General features: G+C 38.1%; 1 protein-coding gene across 5 annotated transcripts in view; it reads left to right on the forward strand.

Moving 5' to 3' along the window:
• The window catches only part of LOC111858991 (glutamate receptor ionotropic, delta-1-like), a 183776-nt gene that overhangs the window by 158304 nt on the left and 4360 nt on the right, over positions 1 to 21112 (forward strand). For all 5 annotated transcript variants that reach the window (XM_023841267.2, XM_023841275.2, XM_072709584.1 and 2 more), the window contains 6 exons: positions 3045 to 3146; positions 4027 to 4224; positions 4345 to 4657; positions 7515 to 7653; positions 14998 to 15193; positions 20740 to 20906. In XM_023841267.2, coding sequence (XP_023697035.2) covers positions 3045 to 3146; positions 4027 to 4224; positions 4345 to 4657; positions 7515 to 7653; positions 14998 to 15193; positions 20740 to 20906 — 1115 coding nt within the window. The remainder of the gene's footprint in view (positions 1 to 3044; positions 3147 to 4026; positions 4225 to 4344; positions 4658 to 7514; positions 7654 to 14997; positions 15194 to 20739; positions 20907 to 21112) is intronic.

Genomic DNA, 21112 nt, shown 5'->3' on the forward strand with positions numbered 1-21112 from the left:
ACATGAGAAAGTGAGCTATCCCTGCTTGTTCACCCATCATTTGACGAGTTAGACTAGTTAAACAGTCACACACACATTTAGTTGACACTTCTGCATCACATCTTTCCCCATTACAGTTTCGAAATATATGATGGGGTCGGCATAATAAATTAAATGGGAATTATTTCCTAGTTTTGCCAAAGACCAGCAAACGTGAACCATTTCAAAGTAAACATACATAAAAGGTTTAGTAGCTCATAAATGCAAAAAATATATGTACAATGGTGGTTTTGAGGACGCCAGGTGTGATTACAGCAGCCTCTCACGTGATATCTCTCAGTGATCTTTGCATCTCGCATTTATTGTATCTTTTCGCTTAGTTTTGTTCGCTGAAAAATGTAACGTATTTTCCCAGATCACAGAGGGCTTGCACAAGAACTGGGGCCAGTGGTCGTCTACTTCCAGTAGTAACAAGTCAGCTCTGTTGTACAAACTTTACAGAGCAAACTAATGATGCATTGATCAAAATTAATAATCATTTGATTTATTCATTTTGGTAATATGTGTATATTGTATTTTTTTGCAGTGTGATTGTGTTTCACTACTATTAGAGTTGGCTTCATGTTAGGCTTTGATAGGAAAACAATGAATAATGCAATTTGCAGAAATGTTGTGTAAAGAAGGGTCTGACATGCTGGTTATAATATAACCATCAGTATCTGAACCTTTATTGGCAATTTGTCCCACATATTAGGCAACAGCAGCTGCTCAATAAAAGCCGGCTTATTACCTTTAATGAGTGTAATGGACAATAATTATTATGCCCTATATCTTCCTTTTTCTGTGGTATTGCTCTACCTGTAACTTCCAGGCATTGTTATAAGAGTTATAACTTCACTTTGGTCATTCAATTACCATTAAATGTGTTGAATGTTAAAATGGTATCATCTGGATAAAGCTGTTTGTGAGGGTAAATCTTTCCAATTGCCCTATAATGATATAAACTCCCCGTATCTCTTGTCTGTATCTTTATCTGGTTTCTTCCTCACTGTCGACCTTCCTTACTCCTGATATGAGGTTAAGTGTTCGTTAGACTAAAGGCGATAACAGCCGAAATTTCCGGCATGTCCAGACAATCTGTCTCCATCCATCTGCTTGCACGTATTTCTGTCTCTTGACTTCCTCAACTCCTTCCAGTACATTGCTAAATGTGTATCCATCACAGCCTCTACGTAGCTTGCTCCAGCTGCTTCTGTCGAACCATAAATTCAGATCTTTGCTGATAAACATCTCCCACGTCAAGGACTGAGCTTAGGGAAACTGGTCTATAATCATTATATAGTTACCTGCTTTGGGTTTTAGATATCTGTGACATTTTAAATATCTGTGAACACTGGAGCTAGCTGGCTGGGCCTAGCAGAGTGATCTTACAATTTTTCTCTTGTTTTCTGTCTTGAAAATGGTTCCCATCTTCATCAGTGATGAGAAATTGAGGTGAGAGGGAACCAGTAGGTGTTCTGGGCGAGGAGGCCCCTGGGCTACCAAAGTGCCCCCTGAAATGGCTGAGTTTAGCAGAAAGGAGCAGGGCATCATCAAATGGAGGGACTGGAATTTTTTATTTTTTTTTGTAATCAGGCACTTCTTCAGGCAGCTCTGGAGCCTGATTTGAATTACTGTTCTATCCTATGGGCATATTTTGATTTTGCAGTCTTTGATTATGGTAGAGTGCAGTTCGTATTTGGACAGTATGTGCTGCTGACTCGCAATTGGAAGAGGAAGGATTTTTCCTATTCTGCACTAGCTGCATGTTTTAGGTGAAGCGGAGTTTGTTGTTATAGTCATCATCCTGTGTGGGATGCATAGTTCTTCACAAAAATCTATGCTAGACAATGCAGTGTTGATCTATTTATCTGCTGGGCTACACGCTGCTTTGACAATATGCTAATTTATACACTAGATAGATCCACCTTAAGAGCCTACAGAATCTGGCGACCAGGACTTCATAATGATTGTTTGTTGTTAGATTTCTCCTTTGGCTTGTAGGATAGATCACTCCACAGTAAGGCTTACCCAGTGGCACATGTGGGAAAACCCTCTGAACATCAGGAACTGATGAATGATGACAGTCCAGTGTTTTTCCCTCTCAATTCAAAGAATTTGATAATGGTGGAGCAGTGGCAATCCAAAACATTAAAATTGTTGCACCAGAGAAGCACATTTCATCACCTTTGGATTTTAAGTAAAGTTTACCTTTCCCAATTGCCCAGAATATGGTGAATCTGAGAGGAGTAATACCAATTGGTCAAGCCAGGTATCAGTGATGCATAGAATTACTATAAGTCCCCTTTTCTTTGTATTGGCAGTAAAGTTCAACCAGTTTTATTTCTAAGAGACAGAACATTCACAAGCAACAGAGCCAGCCGTGGTGGGGCTGAGGTTGTGTCTTGAACTTGGCACAGTCGAAGGCTTGTTGGCTCTGCTGGTGTTGTAAGTTCAGGAGAACTGAAAAGGCTGTACATTTTCTCCCTAATCTGCGGTAGATCAAACTTACTTGTTTAAGGTGACACAAACCTGGACTGGATTAATGCATAAGCTATCCTAGGCTATAGCCTCAGGACATGGAAAACATCAGAGCCCCACCCCACCATGGGAAAAATGGAAGGGTTCGTTAAATCGGCAACACCTGAGCATCCATGCTGATGTCAGCCTAGGGCCCTGCGATAAGTTAATCTGCCCCGACACAAACATATGCTGAAAAAAGAAGCAAGACAGTAACACGATATGGATCAGAGCACCCGTACAGTCGGCATCTTGTGAAATAAACTTCGGAAATAAAATATATGAAAGGGAAGTAGAAAAGACATTGAGCAAATTTACCAATACAAGGTTTCACATTTCTTTACTTAATTTGAGACACAGAGCTCCAACATTAAGGGAAATTGTGATGATTGAACAGGGAGAGATCCCATGTGTGGGAGCAATGTTTTTAATATTCTTGTTTGTAAGCTAGGCACATATGTGGCTCATACTACTCTTCCTACAACATTCTCTTGTCTTTCTCTTAGGTGGCAACATGGGACTCAGTTCGAGGACTTAACGGTAGCCTGAAAGAGAGTCGCATTGAGAATGGTATGCAGGGCGTGACAATCAAAGTGGTGACGTTACCGGTAGGGGCCACTCGTCCTTGCACTTCCTTTAATCCGACAGATAACTATATATAGTTGTGTATAGATATAGATGAGTACGTAAATAAAATCTGAAATGGATTTTGAACATTCAGAGATAATGTTGATAAATTTTATTTTTAGCCAAAAATAATATTTTTTTTTAATTATTATACAAATTATACAGCAGTAGTAGAGGAGATGCTCAAAGGATACTTATCTAGAATCCTATTGAAAAGATTCCACATTCACATTAATACCAGTCTTTTGATCCTCCCATCTGGATATCATGAATGTACTTACAGAAGATTAGATGATACTGGGATACCAAGGAATTTTAATATTACTGTGAATGCTCTAGCTCTTTAATTAATTACAACAAATTCCTCAAGTTTACTGTAGAGATATTTGGCTGTTTTAAAGGATGGCTTTCCTTGTACTAAACCCTCCCTTTTAATATGCCATTAGTTGAGCTATGGGGTTTTGTACTTCTATGCATTCTAACTTTTCAGCCTGAGTAGTTAGAGCAGCCACATGAGTCATTTCTAAATTAGGTTAAAAAAAGAAAAATATGAAGTTAACATGTGACACAAATGCTGCGACATTTCTATTGTTTGTCTGTCCTCTACTGCAAAATGTATTTGATTTTCATATGTTTATTATGTTTAATTTGTATACTATTTTGTTTCAGTTTTATTTTCCATTAAGTACTGTGCAATAGTCTTGTAAGCATCACACTTTGACACACATAATATCACAGTTTCACACCAACATGAAGATAATTGAAACATTGTTTTCTTTGTCTGCCTAAGGCTTTTGCACAGTACTATATATCAATGAACACATAATGTTATGCTCATAAAATCTATTGCCTTACATTAAGGAGGAGCCCTTTGTCATGGTCGCAGAAAATATTCTTGGGCAACCCAAGCGATACAAAGGATTCTCCATTGACATTCTTGATGCATTAGCCAAGAACCTGGGCTTCAAATATGAAATCTACCAGGTTGCGGATAACATATATGGCAGTCAGCTACCTAACGGTTCCTGGAACGGCATGATCGGTGAACTTATCAACAAGGCAAGGCATCATTTAATTGTTTTAATTTCCTTTGATTCAGATGAGGTCATCTATCTTCAGAATTGGTTTGTTTTTCCGTCACTGCTTTCAAATGAACATTCTGTTTCTCCATTTCTACAGAGGGCAGACTTGGCTATATCCGCAATCACAATCACACCGGAACGGGAGAATGTGGTGGACTTCAGTATGCGTTATATGGATTACTCCGTGGGGATTCTGTTGCGCAAGCCAGAGGAGAAAGTTAACATCTTCTCGCTGTTCGCGCCCTTTGACCTGGCGGTATGGTCCTGCATAGCAGCCGCCATCCCCGTAGTGGGAGTTTTGATATTTGTTCTCAGGAGGATACAGACGGTGCGCAACCCCTCAGCACCCCAGCAGCCATCATCCCTCAATAGCGCCATCTGGTTAGTCTATGGATCTTTTGTTCAGCAAGGTAGGTGATATAGTTTATGTACAGTATACCAGGTTATGCATTCACAGGAAGTGCATTCAGCTGCATGTCAACAAAGTATAGATTTTGCTGCCTCCCTTGTATGGGAATATCAATTTACATGGTGACTTATTACAGCATTGGGGAATGTTAATCACATATAGCATTAAGTACCTGGGCTTTTTGGGGAAATAACTGACACTGTGAAAGGAAGCTACGCATGAACAAGGAGGGGGGAAGCAAGATTTTAATAAACCAATATGAAAATGGGTTGAATGGTCAATGATTTAATGAATTAATACGTTTTGAATATGTCCATTGGGTGGTTATAGTGTTGCTGGTGTCATGATCCATGTTTTTTTTTTTTTTTTTTTGTGTTAATACTAGTAATCACAACCCCCCCCCCCCCCATTTTAAGGATCAGGCCTTTTAGATTTTTTTTCTGGGCATGGAGGTCCAATCCAGTTTAAATAGTTGAAGAACTATACATTTTGGCACTTAAATGTTCTGCAGTGTTGGCAGGATAGTCCATGAAGTATGGCTTACGAAACTAGAGGGAAGTGTAAGATATGTTATAAAACTTAGGTGCATTGCAGACAGTCAAGTATGTGCCTGATAAATTTCTTCATTTTAAGTGTTGAGCCTTTGGCCATTGCCAGTAAATTTCATATACCTGTAGATACCTTCATAATGAATTATAATGCATTCATAAAGTATTATGAACATGGCTATAAAAAGGCAAAGCACATTATAGCCATGTTTATTAGGCATTACGAATGCTCTACGAAGGTCTCATCTATAGTGCACTATAAATACCTTCATAATGTAGTGCACAGCATCCTTAATTTTTATACTGGCCATTATAATGCATTATACTGCTTTAAGTAACGTGTTTTCATAATAATTTGTTCTCTGTGTTGAGAAACAGAAAACTTTTTAATGATATGACCATGTTAGACAGTGCTACTGGTTCTATGTGTATGCATTTCCTGCAGTTTTACTTATATTTAACCGTGGTCTATAATCATGGGTCATGGCACTCAGTTTTTATCTATCACAGCTATGACCAAAATTCATTGAATGGAGAATAATTTAACCACAGGGCTGCTTTCAATTAATTCAGGAAATAAAGCCTAATTTATTCAGGGACATAATTCTAGTTAGTGAGGTCATGGTGGTCCATAACCTTTTGATCCACAGAATCCAAGGAATTAGAAATTATTCATAATCATTCATTTAAAACTCTTTGGACCAGGTTGGTGGATTAGAGACTGGAAAATCATGGAAATGTTATTGAAGACTACTGAGAAAATAAATGCGTACTGTTGCTGTTTTTTTTTGTTGTAATAATTATGCTGATAATTTACATATTACACATTTAAATTTATTTATATTATTCATTATTAACAATATCAATGTCTGTGTCGTTCAGGGCGGGCAGAGCATCTCAGCATGCCCAAAATTAATAACCGTTTTCATTCGTGTTGTGAATAAAGAATGAATGTGCAAGACTCCTCATAGTGACGGTTGATGTAATCTGAGTAGCTGGTTCTAATGTCAGTCAGAAGGCACGCCACAGCAGAATCATCCATAACTTTGATCAGCATGCAGCTGGTGTGGCTGAAAGAAGCAGTGATTTGTATACAAGATAAATAATAGATTATCTTTAATTTATTTGAGCCGACTCCTGCATTTAGTATGAAAGTAATTGAGCCACTGTATGAGTGTTCCATTTAACCCATATTGATAAGCTTCTTATTCTTTTGAAATGAGTGACGTGAATGATATCAAATTTTCATCTACCAAGGTGAAGCCTGTATACTGATTAATGTGGTTAATATCCAAAACAGGTACATACTGAATGAAATTAAAGTCTCAGATTTTCAGGTGAATCAGCCTATAGAATTTTGAAGACTCTCTGCTTAGAAATGTGTGGCACACTCATCCGCAATAGACAAATCAAAATAACACAAGCAGTTGACAGATTTTTGCATTAATGTGTCTTTGGGTCCTCAGATGCTTGTGGTTACCATTTGATGTTTAACAGCATAATGTGGGACAGACCTGAGGACCATATTAAAATGTTGTCCTGGCAATGTATTTAAAAACTGTGCTATCAGTCTGTCATCTTACCACTCTGACCAAATGTCTAAGTGTTTTGGAGATTTACAATGCAGTAATATATAAGGAACCTTACTGTCATGTAATCATAATGGCCTAAAAATTTAATTATAACATAATCTCAATATTATGTCTGTCACTTAACGACAATGTTCTCAGTGTTGTTTTATGTACAAACATTACATTATCTGATACAACATTTGATTGTTTGTTTTTTGTTTCTGCATCATAAATTATATGAAAAATGTATATGAGTAAAATAATTAAGTGCCTAACATGAACTGAAGGCATGGCATGCCAGTTAACCCCTGCTACAGGAATCATTTTATTTGCTACAGATTATTGAAGATTAGGGTCAAGTCACATATAAACATATTTCCACATGTTCCATAAAAACACATTTTATACGTGGTCAGTACTGAAACAAAACCTATGCAAATCAAATAGGAATGTTCTGTGATTAGATTTGTATAAAATTGTAATTTGCCCGTCTCCAGAACCTAATAACTCATTATTTTCTATTTTATCCTCACTGAATCAGTGGTGTGCCTCTTCACTGAATATCTATTCATTTCAGACAGTATTCAGCCTGAAAGGCTGATACTCGTATCCCTTTAATTAATTTCTTTCTGTATTATGATATTTATATTCCCATTTCCATCTACTTAATTTGTGTTTTTGGGGGACATTTGAATAAACCAACAGGCAAGACAGCTTGATCAGAGGATTCCTCTTGCAGGTGGGGATTCGATGGTGACCTCCATGGCCCTGAAGATAGTAATGGGAAGCTGGTGGCTCTTCACCCTCATCGTTTGCTCCTCCTACACAGCCAACCTCGCGGCGTATCTCACTGTGTCCCGCCTAGACAACACCATTCGGTAAGATGCCTTTCCAGCTCATGTCAGAGGGTGCAGTAGATTTACATGGCAGCTGATGGTATAGCAAAAGTAACTATATGACCTAATGGAATCCAGATTACAGAAGATGAATGCTTCAATAAATATCAAGCTAAGAAAATTTGTAAAGGCATGTCAACTGCTTTGTATGATTGTCTGTAATTTAATATTATACTTTTGCTATAGAGATGAATGTGAAATCTATGTAACTTAGACTAGGCTATAAAAGAGATCTGACAATTTGCACTTTGATATATACTGTAAGTAGCTAAAAGGCTTCCAGAATGGCCAGTCACTCAATTGCAGGTGCATAAAAACTGTAAAATTATTCTATGCATCAAGAGGAATATTCTCGAAAATCATGGGAGCTCGCACCATGACAAAACTGATGGTCACAAACCGAGACTTACCAAGACAGATGGGCATTTAAAACCATCGATACGAAACTCAAAAGTTCATCCATGAAAATTTTGAATCAGTACATTTGTCACCTAGTCTCAACAAAAACTGTGCAGTCCAGAAAGGAAATTCGATATTTCAGCCATAAAAATTGTGCATTTCTTATGATCTTGAGCCAGTAGCTAAATTTTTAGGTCTGGGCCAATTTTTGAATTCAATCTCTTAATGAACATCCGGTTTCAGCCCAGACTCTGAGGCCTTGTGTCTTTAAAATATAGTAAGACTGGAAACAAATTTTACCAGTTAGCCTGCACGGGAGGTTGTCAAGGAAGCCTTTATTAGTCAAATAAAATGGTAAGTAATGGCAATATTGCTGTTCTCTTTTTATCTTGGGAGTATATTTTCAGTATAAAGTAGAACCCTCAAATACGCAGGTAAATCAGTAGCTTGCAAAAGTATTCAGCCCCCTTGAAAGTCATGACAATTGTCTGGAGTATAAAACAACTTTCTCAAACAGCATTTATGTTGAAACCTTCCTTTGCTCCATTACATTTTCAAACACCAAAATAGGTCAGTTGTCTACTAACACAAAAAAGATCAAAATAATAACATGATACATGCTGTTCGTGTAAGTATTGAAACCCTGTGTTTTGGAATTTCCAGGTTTACACAAATGACACAAACTTGACACTTAGTTGACCATAATTAAACATAATTAGGCACTACTTAGTCCTGATGTTTCTCTCTGGATATAAAAATGCCCTTTAGAAGGGCCATTGTCTTTCTTGGACAATCACTGCAAAAATGAAGACAAAGGAGCGTTCTGCTGATGTGAAAGACAATGTCATTGAAATGCACAAGGCAGGAAAAATATCAAAGAGTTTGAATATCCTGTTAAGCACTTTGATCCAATACGAGAAAGTGGAAGGTTCTTCACGGCACCCAGACCCTTACGAGAACAGGCCGCCCTTCAAGACTATGCATCAGAGCAAGACGGCGACTGGTCAGACAAGGCTACTAAAAATCCATCCATCACTCTCAGAAGTCTGCAGTGCTTTTTGGCTAAACTGGAGTGAAGGTGCAAGGGTCCATAAATTCAGGAGCTCTACATAAAACAAGCCAAGAAGCGTGAAGCCAAACAGTAGCAAGAAGTCTTTCCTTATGAAGATCCACATACATCCATGTGTGGCATTTACTGCAAAGCACGAGAAAGACCCAGTTAAGATGTGGGGGAAGGTTTTATGGTCAGACATCAAAGAGGAATGTACGGTGTAAAAGTACCACTGTGCCTCAAGAAACACTGTACAGTACCTTCAGTGAAATATGGGGCTGGCCTCATCATGCTATGGGGATGCTTTTCATGTGCTGGACAATGGATGGACAAAAATGAATGTTCTGGAATGGCCAAGTCAAACCCTAATCCTATGTTATGAGCCCCAGTCTAGGGTTGGGGCGTAACAGAGTGAAAGGGACAGGGGACGTGGCGTAAGGGGAGGACAGTGCAATGGACAAGGGAACATACGTGGTCAAAGGGGTATTTGTTATATATATTTTTTCTGTTTTTATTGACACGCCACGGACACAGAACAAATACACCCGGTGAAAAAGGACTCAGGAGTGACTATAGCCAAAACAATAAACAAAACCCAGCTTCCGAACGCAATCCAAAGCTAACTTACCTAAGTGCAAAGTATTCAAAACAAAACAACAAATTCTGTGCCTCACTCTCTATCCAGACAACAGCATACAACATAAGCTCACAAAACAAAATGGCAGCCAGTCCCTATGCACCTGACCAATAATCCAATAAACCAAACAAATCATACACAGTAATGTCAAGCAAAGAAAAGCAAACCAACAATAGCAATAAATGAGCAGAGCTCCCGCGATGTCTTGCCTGTGGCTTTTCACTTCGGTGGGATGGAAGTGACGGATGGTGCATACGGCGAGTCATGGGCGGGGTCTGGACGGGGGGGTGGAGAATGGCTGTGGGCGGAGCTGAACTTACAGCAGCACGTAACACCTAACCCTATGGAGAATCTGTGGCACCGTTCAGAGATGCCGTCCCACCAACCTAGAAGATCTCTATAAATTCTGCCAAGAACAATGGGATAAGAATTACTTTTGAACAATGGGTTCTCAACAAAATATTATTGTGTAGGGGTTGAATACTTATGCAAAGACTAAATTCTGGGTTTTTCTTCTTCAGTTAAATATTTCTTAAAGGAAACATTACAAATCTGAAGAGTGAATCCTATGCAGCCTTAATGATAATTGAATGACGGTTAAAAAGAAGTGCAGTGTAAGGAGGATTTATTAATCTAATGTAATTCATTCTGTTTTATTATTATTATTATTATTATTATTATTCTCGGATGAAGGCATCAGTTGCTGTTTAGCCTAAAAAATAAAAAATTGTGATATCTAGCATTATGGATTTACACCGATCAACCATAACAGTAGAACAACGTTTCTAATACTGTGTCGGTCCCCCTTACGCTGCCAAAACAGTTCTGGCTCGTTGAGACATGGACTCCGCAAGACCACTGGAGGTGTCCTCTGTTTTCCGGCTCCAAGACATTAGCGGCAGATCTATTAAGTCCTTGAAGTTGTGAGGTGGAGCCTTCAGGGACTGGACTTGTTTGTCCAGCACAACCCATAGATGCTCGATCAGATTGAGATCTGGGGGATATGGATGCACTCTTTTTCGTGTTCCTCAGACCATTCATGAACAATTTGCAGTGTGGTAGGGCATGTTATCCTGCTGAAAGAGGCCACTGCCATCGGGGAATACCATTGCCATGGAGGGGTGTACATGGTCTGCAATAATCTTTAGGTGGGTGGTATGTGCCAACGTAACATCCACATGAATGTCAGGACCCAACGTTTCCCAGCAGATCATTTCCCACGGCTTCACACTGCCTCTGCTGGCTCACCTTCCCCAGGTAAATAACACAGATGCTTACCTTCTACATGATGTAACAGAGAACATGATTCATCAAACCAGACCAACTTCTTCCATTGCTCCATGGTCCAGTTCTGATGCTTACATGCCCATTGTAGGCAACTTCAGCAGTGGACAGGCTCAGCATGAGCACTCTGGTCTGTGACTATGCAGCCCCATATGCAGCAAGTTGCAATGCACTTTGTGTTCCAATACCTTTCTATCATAGTCAGCATTAACTTTATCAGCTATTTGTACTACAGTACTTCTCCTGTGGGATTAGATTGGATGGGCTAGCCATCGCTCCATACACGCATCAGTGAGCCTTGGATGCCAATGACCCCAATGTCGGTTTACCCAGCTGGCCTTCCTTGGACCATTTTTGGTAGGTACTGACCACTGCATACTGGGAACACTCCACAGGAACTGGCGTTTTGGACATGCTCTGACCTGTCGTCTAGCCTTCACAATTTGGCCCTTATCAAAGTCGCACATCCTTACTCTTGCCCATTTTTTCTGCTTCCAACACATTTACACTGTTCACTTGCCTAATGTATAATGACACACTTGACAGGTGCCATTGTAACAAAGTAATGAATGTTATTCCCTTCACCTGACAATAGTCTTCATGTTATCGCCGATTGATATAAATATTTATGCTCTTTAACCAAATGTTTTTTCTGTACAAATATCAAACAGCGTATATGCACAATGGCTTCATTGACAACTTGAAGAGATAGAAATGTGCTCAGACACTAGAAAAGACAGAGCCTTAATGGAGATGCATTATTATTGAATGCACAGGCGATATCAAAGACAAGAATGCAAGCAGGATGGGGGATGGGTGGTGTAACGTGCCTTGAAGGCAGTAGTGCTTGTATTACACATGAGGTAATAATGAGTGTAATAATGCATTTTGTAAATACTGCAAAGCACAACAATAAAGTAATCTCAGACATATTTGTAGTGGCACAACAGCAACAAAAAGCAGGCATCACTACATTATAAATGGAAAAGACTTTTTCTATGAATGCCATGCCTATAAGAATCTATGAACACATTCATAACCCATTATAATGCATTCATAAAGCATTATAAACATGGCTATAAATATTTGTAAAAAGGCATAACACATTATAGCCATGTTTATTATGCATTATTATGCATTATGAATGCTTATGACAATCTTGTCTATAATGTACTATAGATACCTTCACAATGCAGTATAAAGCATCCTTAATTTTTATACTGACCATTATAATGTATTATGAAGGTATACTGTATGTAGTGTGTTATAGAGGACAGTTTCAAGTAAAGTTACTGGCACTCCTTTATAAAGTACAGTATAATCGGAAACTCACCTACTATGTATCTGCTGTTGCACGGCTCAGTTTATTTGAGTTTTCTGAGACAAATTTTTTTTATCTTAATATTCCCCAGCATTACATCATACCCAGTACAAAACATTTTATTTATGACATAAAAACATTTTCACTATGCATTTTTCTTACTTTACAAAATGCTCCCCATGAATGCGTTTCATTATGCTATTTATTGAGTATCCATCTGCACTTTACTCGGGGTCCTTTAGTGTTCATTTTAAGCATTACATGGTAGCTTTAGGGTCAAATTAATGTTGTGTCCTAGGACTCGGAGCCTGTTGACATTTTTGCTTAAGACTCAGGGAGGGTTTCGCCTTGCTGCTGCATAGGCGCCCTCTACTGGCCTATTTGATAGTGGTTGTGAGGACCTGGGGTTTATATCATTTTTTATTGGTGCTTAGCTCTTGGCGTGAAGCCAACACTTCTTGCAGCATGAAGCAGTCCAGAGAAACAAGGATGTTAATGACATTAGCACACAGTGGCTATACTATTGATTCCTCATTTATGGGGCATCAAATATTGTTGATCTGAGTGAAATATGACCTCCAAAAAACAAAACAATATGTTTCAATAACAGCTATTAAATACAAAGGAAATACTTAAGCTGTATGACCAAAAGAATGTATTTTCTGTTGGTAAATAACCAAAAATATTCACTTCAATTGGCCTTCACTTGATGAATTGGCCTGCTGTATTACTGGTTACGCATTTTTGATATTGTATGCTTTAAATTATTTAAACAGTTTAAATTTCCACTGAAGATTTAATTTCAATTTCATATGATATAAGAATAGGTAACGATGGCATGGCTGGTCAGTCCTATAGGTGACATCAGTGACCACCGAGGGCTTATTAATGCTACTTCTTAGGGGTGGTGACCTAGCTAGCTTATTTCAGTTGCCTGCAGCAGACAACATCCAAGATAAAGTGAAATCAGCTTACTCTCATCCTTGCAACTAATTGTGTCCTCTGTAGTACCAGCACAGAACAGCTGCATTATGTATGGTGCCAGCCCAATTTCACTTTTTCTCAGATCATTACACAGTGCATTACGCAGTCAACATATAATAATAAACATAGCTTTTCTATGCGTTTTGGCCTTTCGTCCACATGCAAACGGAGTTTTAGGTCACTGAATATAGAGCTTTTGTAAAACCCCGTCCAGGGTGAAGATTTCAGAAACTCCGTTTTCAGTCGACGTGCAGACAGGGAAAACAGAGTGTTTAGCTTGTAACGTCGGAGTGTGCAGCGTTATCTACTTTCCCTGACGTCAGAATGTGCGCGGTTCACTTTAGCCTAGCAGAACTGGTAAGAAGGGTTCTGATTGGCCAACATGGATTTATGGTTAGAGTTCTGCTTCTATGAGCCTCATACTGTATTAACTGTCCTAGCAGTGCACTTCACACCTGCACTTAATGTTTCCCGTTTCTTTTGAAGGTCACCTAATGACATCCTGCAATTCATGAGAAGCTGTCGGAAAAATTAACGGTCATCTCTAGCATTAGAAAGTCGCTTTTGCCCTTTACCTGGCTGGTTTCTGGTCATTCCTGGTGTTTCCTGCTTGTTGTTCTGTACTGCTATGTTAGAAATTTGGAACCTGTAAGCTACCTGCGACTCAGCAGACTCAGCTACTTTTACCAGCAGAACTAGGATTAAACCAGGATTTAAAAATGCAGATTTTTTTTCTTTAAATATAGAATGTTCTCTTCATTTTTTCCAGAGCTGTATAAGATTTCACACATCCTGGCTATTACTGACTACATTTTTAATACTTTTGATAGTCATTATATTGTAGAAACCGAAAGTCATACTGTCACGAACACAGTTTTTGTTCATTATTTTTTTTTTCATTTTGATTATAATTACATTCCCATAGTGAGGCTATCAACTGATCTTTTGAATTGTCTATGTTTCAATTACATTGTCCTGTCCTTTTTTATTGTGTTTAATTACATCTCATAGTAAACCAAAATCTATATTATATAAAGATGTCACAAATGATTAACACTTAATTAAATTGTAAAGTGAATTATTAACTTGTAAAATTTAGCTACAGAATCCTTGAGAGAATTACAGCAGGCTATATTCAACTGCCATGGGGGTTTTAGTACATACTGTATAGTGTATATTTGTGGGATAATTGATATTTCTCAGGTATCTTAATTAAATGTTCTTACCTTCAGTGACTTTTTTGTCAAAGTGAACAGTGAAGGGGAGTGTCTTCTGTGAATTTTTTTATTATTCTTCCATACATTGTGCTATTTTTTTTTTTTATTTACTCTCCATACTTTTTGATATGCTGGTTTTAAACGTTTGATTTACATGATGGTTGCAACATTTGGATATATGGTAGTATCTCCAAATGCAGTGTTAAGCACATAGAAGAATCATATACTTTTAATCTTGTCTAACTGTGATCTGTGGGTTTATTTTTCATTGTAACCAAATACATATGTGGATGGAATTACGACCAGAGAAGAATTAATTTGTTTTTTCGATATCCTTATAGTTTAAAAAGGGATTGGTGCCATCTGCCTAACTTTAACCGATGTCACTACAGATGGTTTGTCCTTGTCCTAAGAGTTAAATCCCTCTTAACAGCACCTTCCAGGACCTGTCCAAGCAGAATGACCTCACCTATGGCACAGTGAGAAATTCTGCAGTGTATGACTACTTCAAGGCCAAAGGTACAAACCCTCTGGAGCAGGACAGCACATTTGCAGAACTCTGGAGGACTATTAACAAGAACAATGGCCAGGACCACTCTGTCTCCAGCCCTTCTGAAGGCATCCGCAAGGTACTCTCATTAACGTCATCACAATGTTGTCATTATTATTTTGAAGGTACTTTTCCTTGCTCCAAGATAAATAAATTTTGTCCTATAGCATGCCTAATTTTTTGGTATGGGGTTGTTTTCAAAAACCTGACACTTTATGAACATATGTCTATAATATATTGTGCTAATAATTTTCCTTTGTAATATTCTTGTTTTTTTTTTCTTTACCTTAGCTTGTTTTATATTTTTAGTGGTATGGAAACGATCAGGTTTCTCATTTTTTCTTTGCTTCATTGTACACAAGCTCATATTTTAATGGCCCACAGTTCTTTTGTAATCATCCCATTATTACATATATTATTCAGATTAGCATCATTTCATTTAGTGATGCACAGCCGTAATAATCACATTCCCCTCATGCAAATGATTCAAATCAATGTAAGGAGGATTACAGTTAAATCTTATTATGAAGCCCCTAAGAGGTCTTGGGAGAAGGTTGATTATAACATTGCAAATAAGACACTCAGTGACATTTCACTTGTTTTTACACAGCAGGTAATTACAATTGAGAAAACAATAATAATTAAACAGTGTAATTACAGATCATCTGTATCCTGTTATATAATGAATCATATCAAACATTTTTGATAATTTTACATATACAAACATATATATATATATATATATATACAGATATTGACGGACACTGTATATATACATATATATATGTATAGTCCTATATGTATGAAAAGGAATATAAAAATATGTGCACAGAAATGTCTTATATGCCTTAATTTTGTGCGCTATATTAATATAAATTGTACACATTATATTTTATTTGGATCTCATTTATACTGCATCATTTTCAGGAATGTTTGTGTGGCTGTTTATATTACGTGCTATAGCTCAAGACTGGCTGGCATATTATATTTATATAAAAATATACAACAGTGAAGCAACAGAGCAGATTATGTGCATTGACCTCAACAGACGGATATTGCACATCTCATTTTACTGTATAGCTTAATTCTCTTTAGCAGTAATGGGGAAGTCTTGTTATATATAAAGTCTAGTTTCCCTGCATTTTCTTAGAAGCGCGTGTGAAGCCAGGGGGCGTCATGCGTGGGGGTGAACTTTTCTTAGCCATAGTGGGAATGTAAATTATACAGCGTGGTTTTATGTAGTTTTCATTCAAAACATAGGCTCAGGTTCAAAAACTTGCATGTTTTGGATAAGAACTCCTATATATTTTGATATAATTTAATATTAAATGATATGTGTTTGGTCAGTACTGCCTAGAGACGGACACCTGGTCAGTATGTCCGATTCAACTCAGAGGCTGCAAGGTACTTGAGAGTTCGTTAGATCAGTTCGGCTCAGGGACGGGAATAGCTCAGCGTGTCTGACTGACTGAGCTCAGAGGCGGCAAAGGGACATGTCAGTCTGTTTGATCAATTCAGCTCAAGAACCGGTACAGCTCAGCGTGTCTGATTGACTCAAATGCTGCAAGATTATTATGTAGCCATTCATCTCCAGTTTAACCAAGTGACCAGCCTGAATGCTGTAGTCGCTGAAATGTAGATTAGATCAGCGATTCTCAACCCGTGGGTCGCGACACAAATCTGGGTGATGGCAAGTTCTGAAAGGGTCGCGAGGTAGAGTTGGAAATGCAAGCATTTTAAAACCAGCGAGATCCTGTGCTGATCCACGATCAGATTTCCCAGCCCCAATCCTCAAATTAACCTATATAAATGAGTTTCTACCAATCCAAGAATTTAATTACATTTAAAATTCACTGGCACATTCAACCAGATTTGTGCCATAGGCATTGATTGACGCAAATTGCACTGTGTAGTGCAGGGGTCACCAACACGGTGCCCGCGGGCACCAGGACGCCCCCAAGGACCACATGAGTCGCCCGCGGACCTGTTCTAAAAATAGCACAACTCTCCAGTGAGCAGCGTCTAATATTTAATTTTATCCTGTTTTATTCTTCTTTAATCACATTTGCATTTATATAAATTTGAAAATGATAATATCTTTTAAAAAAAAGCATTTAAAACATGTTTATTATACATGAAGTTTAGATAAGTTTAGGAGGCCGTTTCAAACTGGTAGCCCTTCGTATGGCTCAGTACCCGTGAAGTAGCTCAAAAAGGTTGGTGACCCCTGGTGTAGTGGATCATCGCGTTAATTTTAACCTTTGCTTGATATATGGTCGACTGAGCTGTCATGGTAGAAATTGGGTCGCGGTGCAAAAAAGGTTGAGAACCACTGGATCAGATTGTAATGTTCTTATGCTGGTGCTCTAGTTTGTATTAATATAGGTCAGGAATTGCTGTATCAGTCACTGCTTACAGTGGTTTGGCAACTAATTAATTAAAATAATTTATTAGCAATGGCATAGGAAAATGTTTCATATTGGGGGGGCAAAACTTAATCATTTAAATAGAAAGGTATTTTTAAAGGTAGGACAGATGAAACCAAATAAAATTTTAGAGGTGTAAATCATATGCTTTGCCAAGATATGCCACGATTTTATTTTGATTTTGCAGCACAGTTATTCAGTATCTGGCTATATTTGAAATGTTACGGCGATACAATTCAATTCCATTCAGTTATATCTTATCAATGAAACATTAGCTGATTTGAGTGGAATTTGATTTAAAAAAAATATGTTTGTGTTTAATTTTTCATTTTAACAACAGAATGTTTTTAAAACCATACATGTCTTAAACAATGTCTCTGAGTCTTTAGATTGTTTTGTGTGAGACTTTTCACTCATTCTTTTGGCAGTGTTTTGGCATATTGTCTTGGTTTAATGATGTGAATCGATATTTGTTAATTCAGTGGATTAAATCATATTGTGGCCTTGACAATTGATATATTGATTAGAAGTGAATATTGAGGAGCCCCCTGGTTCCTATACCTCTTTGCTAGGCAAGACCACACCTACAAATACTGGGCTGTTACTCTAGGTACAGTACTGTGCAAAAGTTTTAGGTAGTTAAAGCAAATTTATATTCTATTTATAAAGGCTATTTTTCTGGGTAGTAAGTGTATATTTGCTCAGAAAAAAAACAATGTAACATTAGAACATACTCAAATTAACAGTAACAAAAAAACTACCAGAATTTCGCCTGTCCTCAAAAAGTTACTGAAATCTCATTGTATGGCTAGAAGAACACTGCTTTCATTCCCAAACCTCTCCTCAGGGGTATCTCAACCAACCTGTGTATTTGTTAATTAAAAAAGCTGGTGGTGAAATTTAACTTAATTAGTTAAATAACTCAGTGAGGTATTGACTAGCTAGGCAAGGTGTGTATCACCAGCCAATGATGAAGGACACAGCAGCAGGTGTGAGGGCAAGAGATTTATTGAATGGAAACAAGAACAGGGCAAACAAAAGCAGACCACGTGGGGTCAAACAAAAGACGCAAAAGGGGAAACCAAGCATACAGTAGGGCAACATCAATGACCAGACTGGGGAGCTCAGGCCTGGGACGCACTCTTATACTGAACTAACAAGGGAGCAGATGAGGGGCAGCTGGAGCGATGCACATGAGGGCTGAAATGAGAGGTAAGAGAAATTGTCAACAGGTGTGGCTCCTTAGAGCCGCAGTAGTGAAAGAACGAGAGAGGCAGGGATACAGGGTCGTGACAGCGTGCTAGTGATTAAGTCAAAAGATACATGGGTGCTTTGGATGGTTGCCACAGGTATTGGGATGACTTTAGGAGAAGTTTTCAAATGGTTAACACAATTTTACAGACAAAATATCACAGTTTTGCACCAACGTGAAGATAATTTAATCATTTTCATTAACTGCCTAAGAGTCTTGCATAGTACTGTAGGTGCTGAAGGATTACTGTTCTGGTAGTTTCCATAGTTTGATGTGATAGGGATGCTAGACCTGTATGCTCGCCCCCTACTCCTGAATTTTATTAAATTGCCTTCTCTGAGTGCTGCATTTTAAAGTATACTGAATAAAAGTGCTCTCTGGGTCAAAATTTCATAATTGCAGCTGCTGTCTTGCAGATAGAAGCGGGCGGATGTCCTGTTCGCACAAGCATTTCTGCAATGCCTTTGCTTTGAGGTATAAAGGAGGGATTTTAAAACTATCCCAATACAGCAATACCTCACATTCATGTGACAAAAAGGCAAATGACCTCCCCTGTGGTGGCCACCCCAGGTCCGCAGCAGAGCTGAGCCATTTTTCAGCTGCTCCCCCTGCATGACGGGCAATGGCAAATGGTCTGGCAGAGTAGAGGATCAATGACTTATGTGGTGGAGATTGTGATCAGATAACTAGCGGACATAAGTGCCCTTGGACAACAAAAAACACAAAAGGCGGACAGAGCCAGTAGAAAGACAATATGTTTAAGAATGTGTTCACTTTCTGCACCGTAGCCAATTAAAGCTCTGAACGTGAGCCATTTTGCTGGTATGAGCATCTGTTCAATCTGTTGTGTCCAACTTGTAGCTGATTCAGCTGACTGGTTGTAAGTCATAAAAGGTGTCAACATTTCGGCTGCTACAGCGGGTCCTAAAAGCTGTCATTGACCTTAACACCAGGCAGGCAGTGATATTTCAATCTCTGCCTGCAGCCCTGGAGAGATGCACTGGAAAAGGAAGGTCTATTCCTAGTCTGTGAAACCACCGTAATCACTATGTCAGATAGTGTGAAGGAAAGCTGGGATTCTTGACAGACTAACCCACAGCTTGGCTGTAGCATTCTGATTCACCTTAACCGTGGACACATTTCAACGGTCTGATGCCTTTACACTATGGTGACAAGTTTGTCTGATGTAGCCGAGTACTTTAAATGAACCCCTGCACCACCAAGAGGGATCTGAATCCACTTCAACTCAGGGTGTAATTCAAGGTACAGGACTGGCCATATCTGCACCAGCAGACTTAAATGTGATTTGCAATGCAAGCCCTATAACAGATTAAGATTCTTTTTATTCTAGTTGAATAATTATATTATACATTATACTTATTATATCTGATTAAATAAACCAGTTTTTGATACAATAATGCATATTTTCTTTAAATGTGATTCATGTCCGAAGTTTTGGGGTTGAACTCCAGACTGTGATAAACATTTATGTAAAATAAGGTAATGGATGGACATTCTCTCTTTGTTTGGTTAGATTTTTTCTTTTTTTATGTGATGCTTCATTTTGTACGATTCAGTTTTCTAGTCACTTTTTATATAAATTAACATGTTTTATTGTTGCACTCTCTGAGATATTCAGTGTAATTACATAATTAAAATAATCATAATAATAATAATGAACATAGAAGAAAAACATTTACCTTGAATGGGAATAATAGTGTAAAATATTTGATTGAACATCGCTTGTCATTGGAATAGAAGTTAAGTCAAGTAAAAGAGTGGATAAAATAATGAAACGCATGACCTTATATTGAGGTTTGTGTTTACATAATGATGCTCTCATAATTCAATGAAGTTATTAAAAAATGTGTTTGTTCCAACCACAGATCATGAAGTAAAAACCATCCTTAATAATCATGAGGCTGCATTCTCTTTATCCTGGCGCAGGCTAAGATTGAGGCATATGCCTTTCTGTGGGACATGGCAGTAGTGGAATATGCAGCCCTGACCGATGACGACTGCACCATCACCGTTACTGGAAACAGTGTGAGCAGCAAAGGATATGGAATCGCATTGCAGCACGGGAGCCCATACAGAGACCTCTTTTCCCAGAAGTAAGTACCATACAATTTTGTTAGGTATAATAAGATACTGAATTTGCTTTTAGATATTCCTTTTTTTTTGGTCTGGAAATTTGTCCCTACAAAATCATGAACCTTAAATGGTTCCATAATTTCATCAAGTTAAATTGAAAATAAAGGCAAGAAGATAATTATCTTAACTCTTAAAAGCTTGCAGCTCAAATCGTTAAATTAATTTC

The sequence above is a fragment of the Paramormyrops kingsleyae genome, chromosome 3 (genome assembly GCF_048594095.1).
Source record: "Paramormyrops kingsleyae isolate MSU_618 chromosome 3, PKINGS_0.4, whole genome shotgun sequence".
Taxonomy (NCBI): domain Eukaryota; kingdom Metazoa; phylum Chordata; class Actinopteri; order Osteoglossiformes; family Mormyridae; genus Paramormyrops; species Paramormyrops kingsleyae.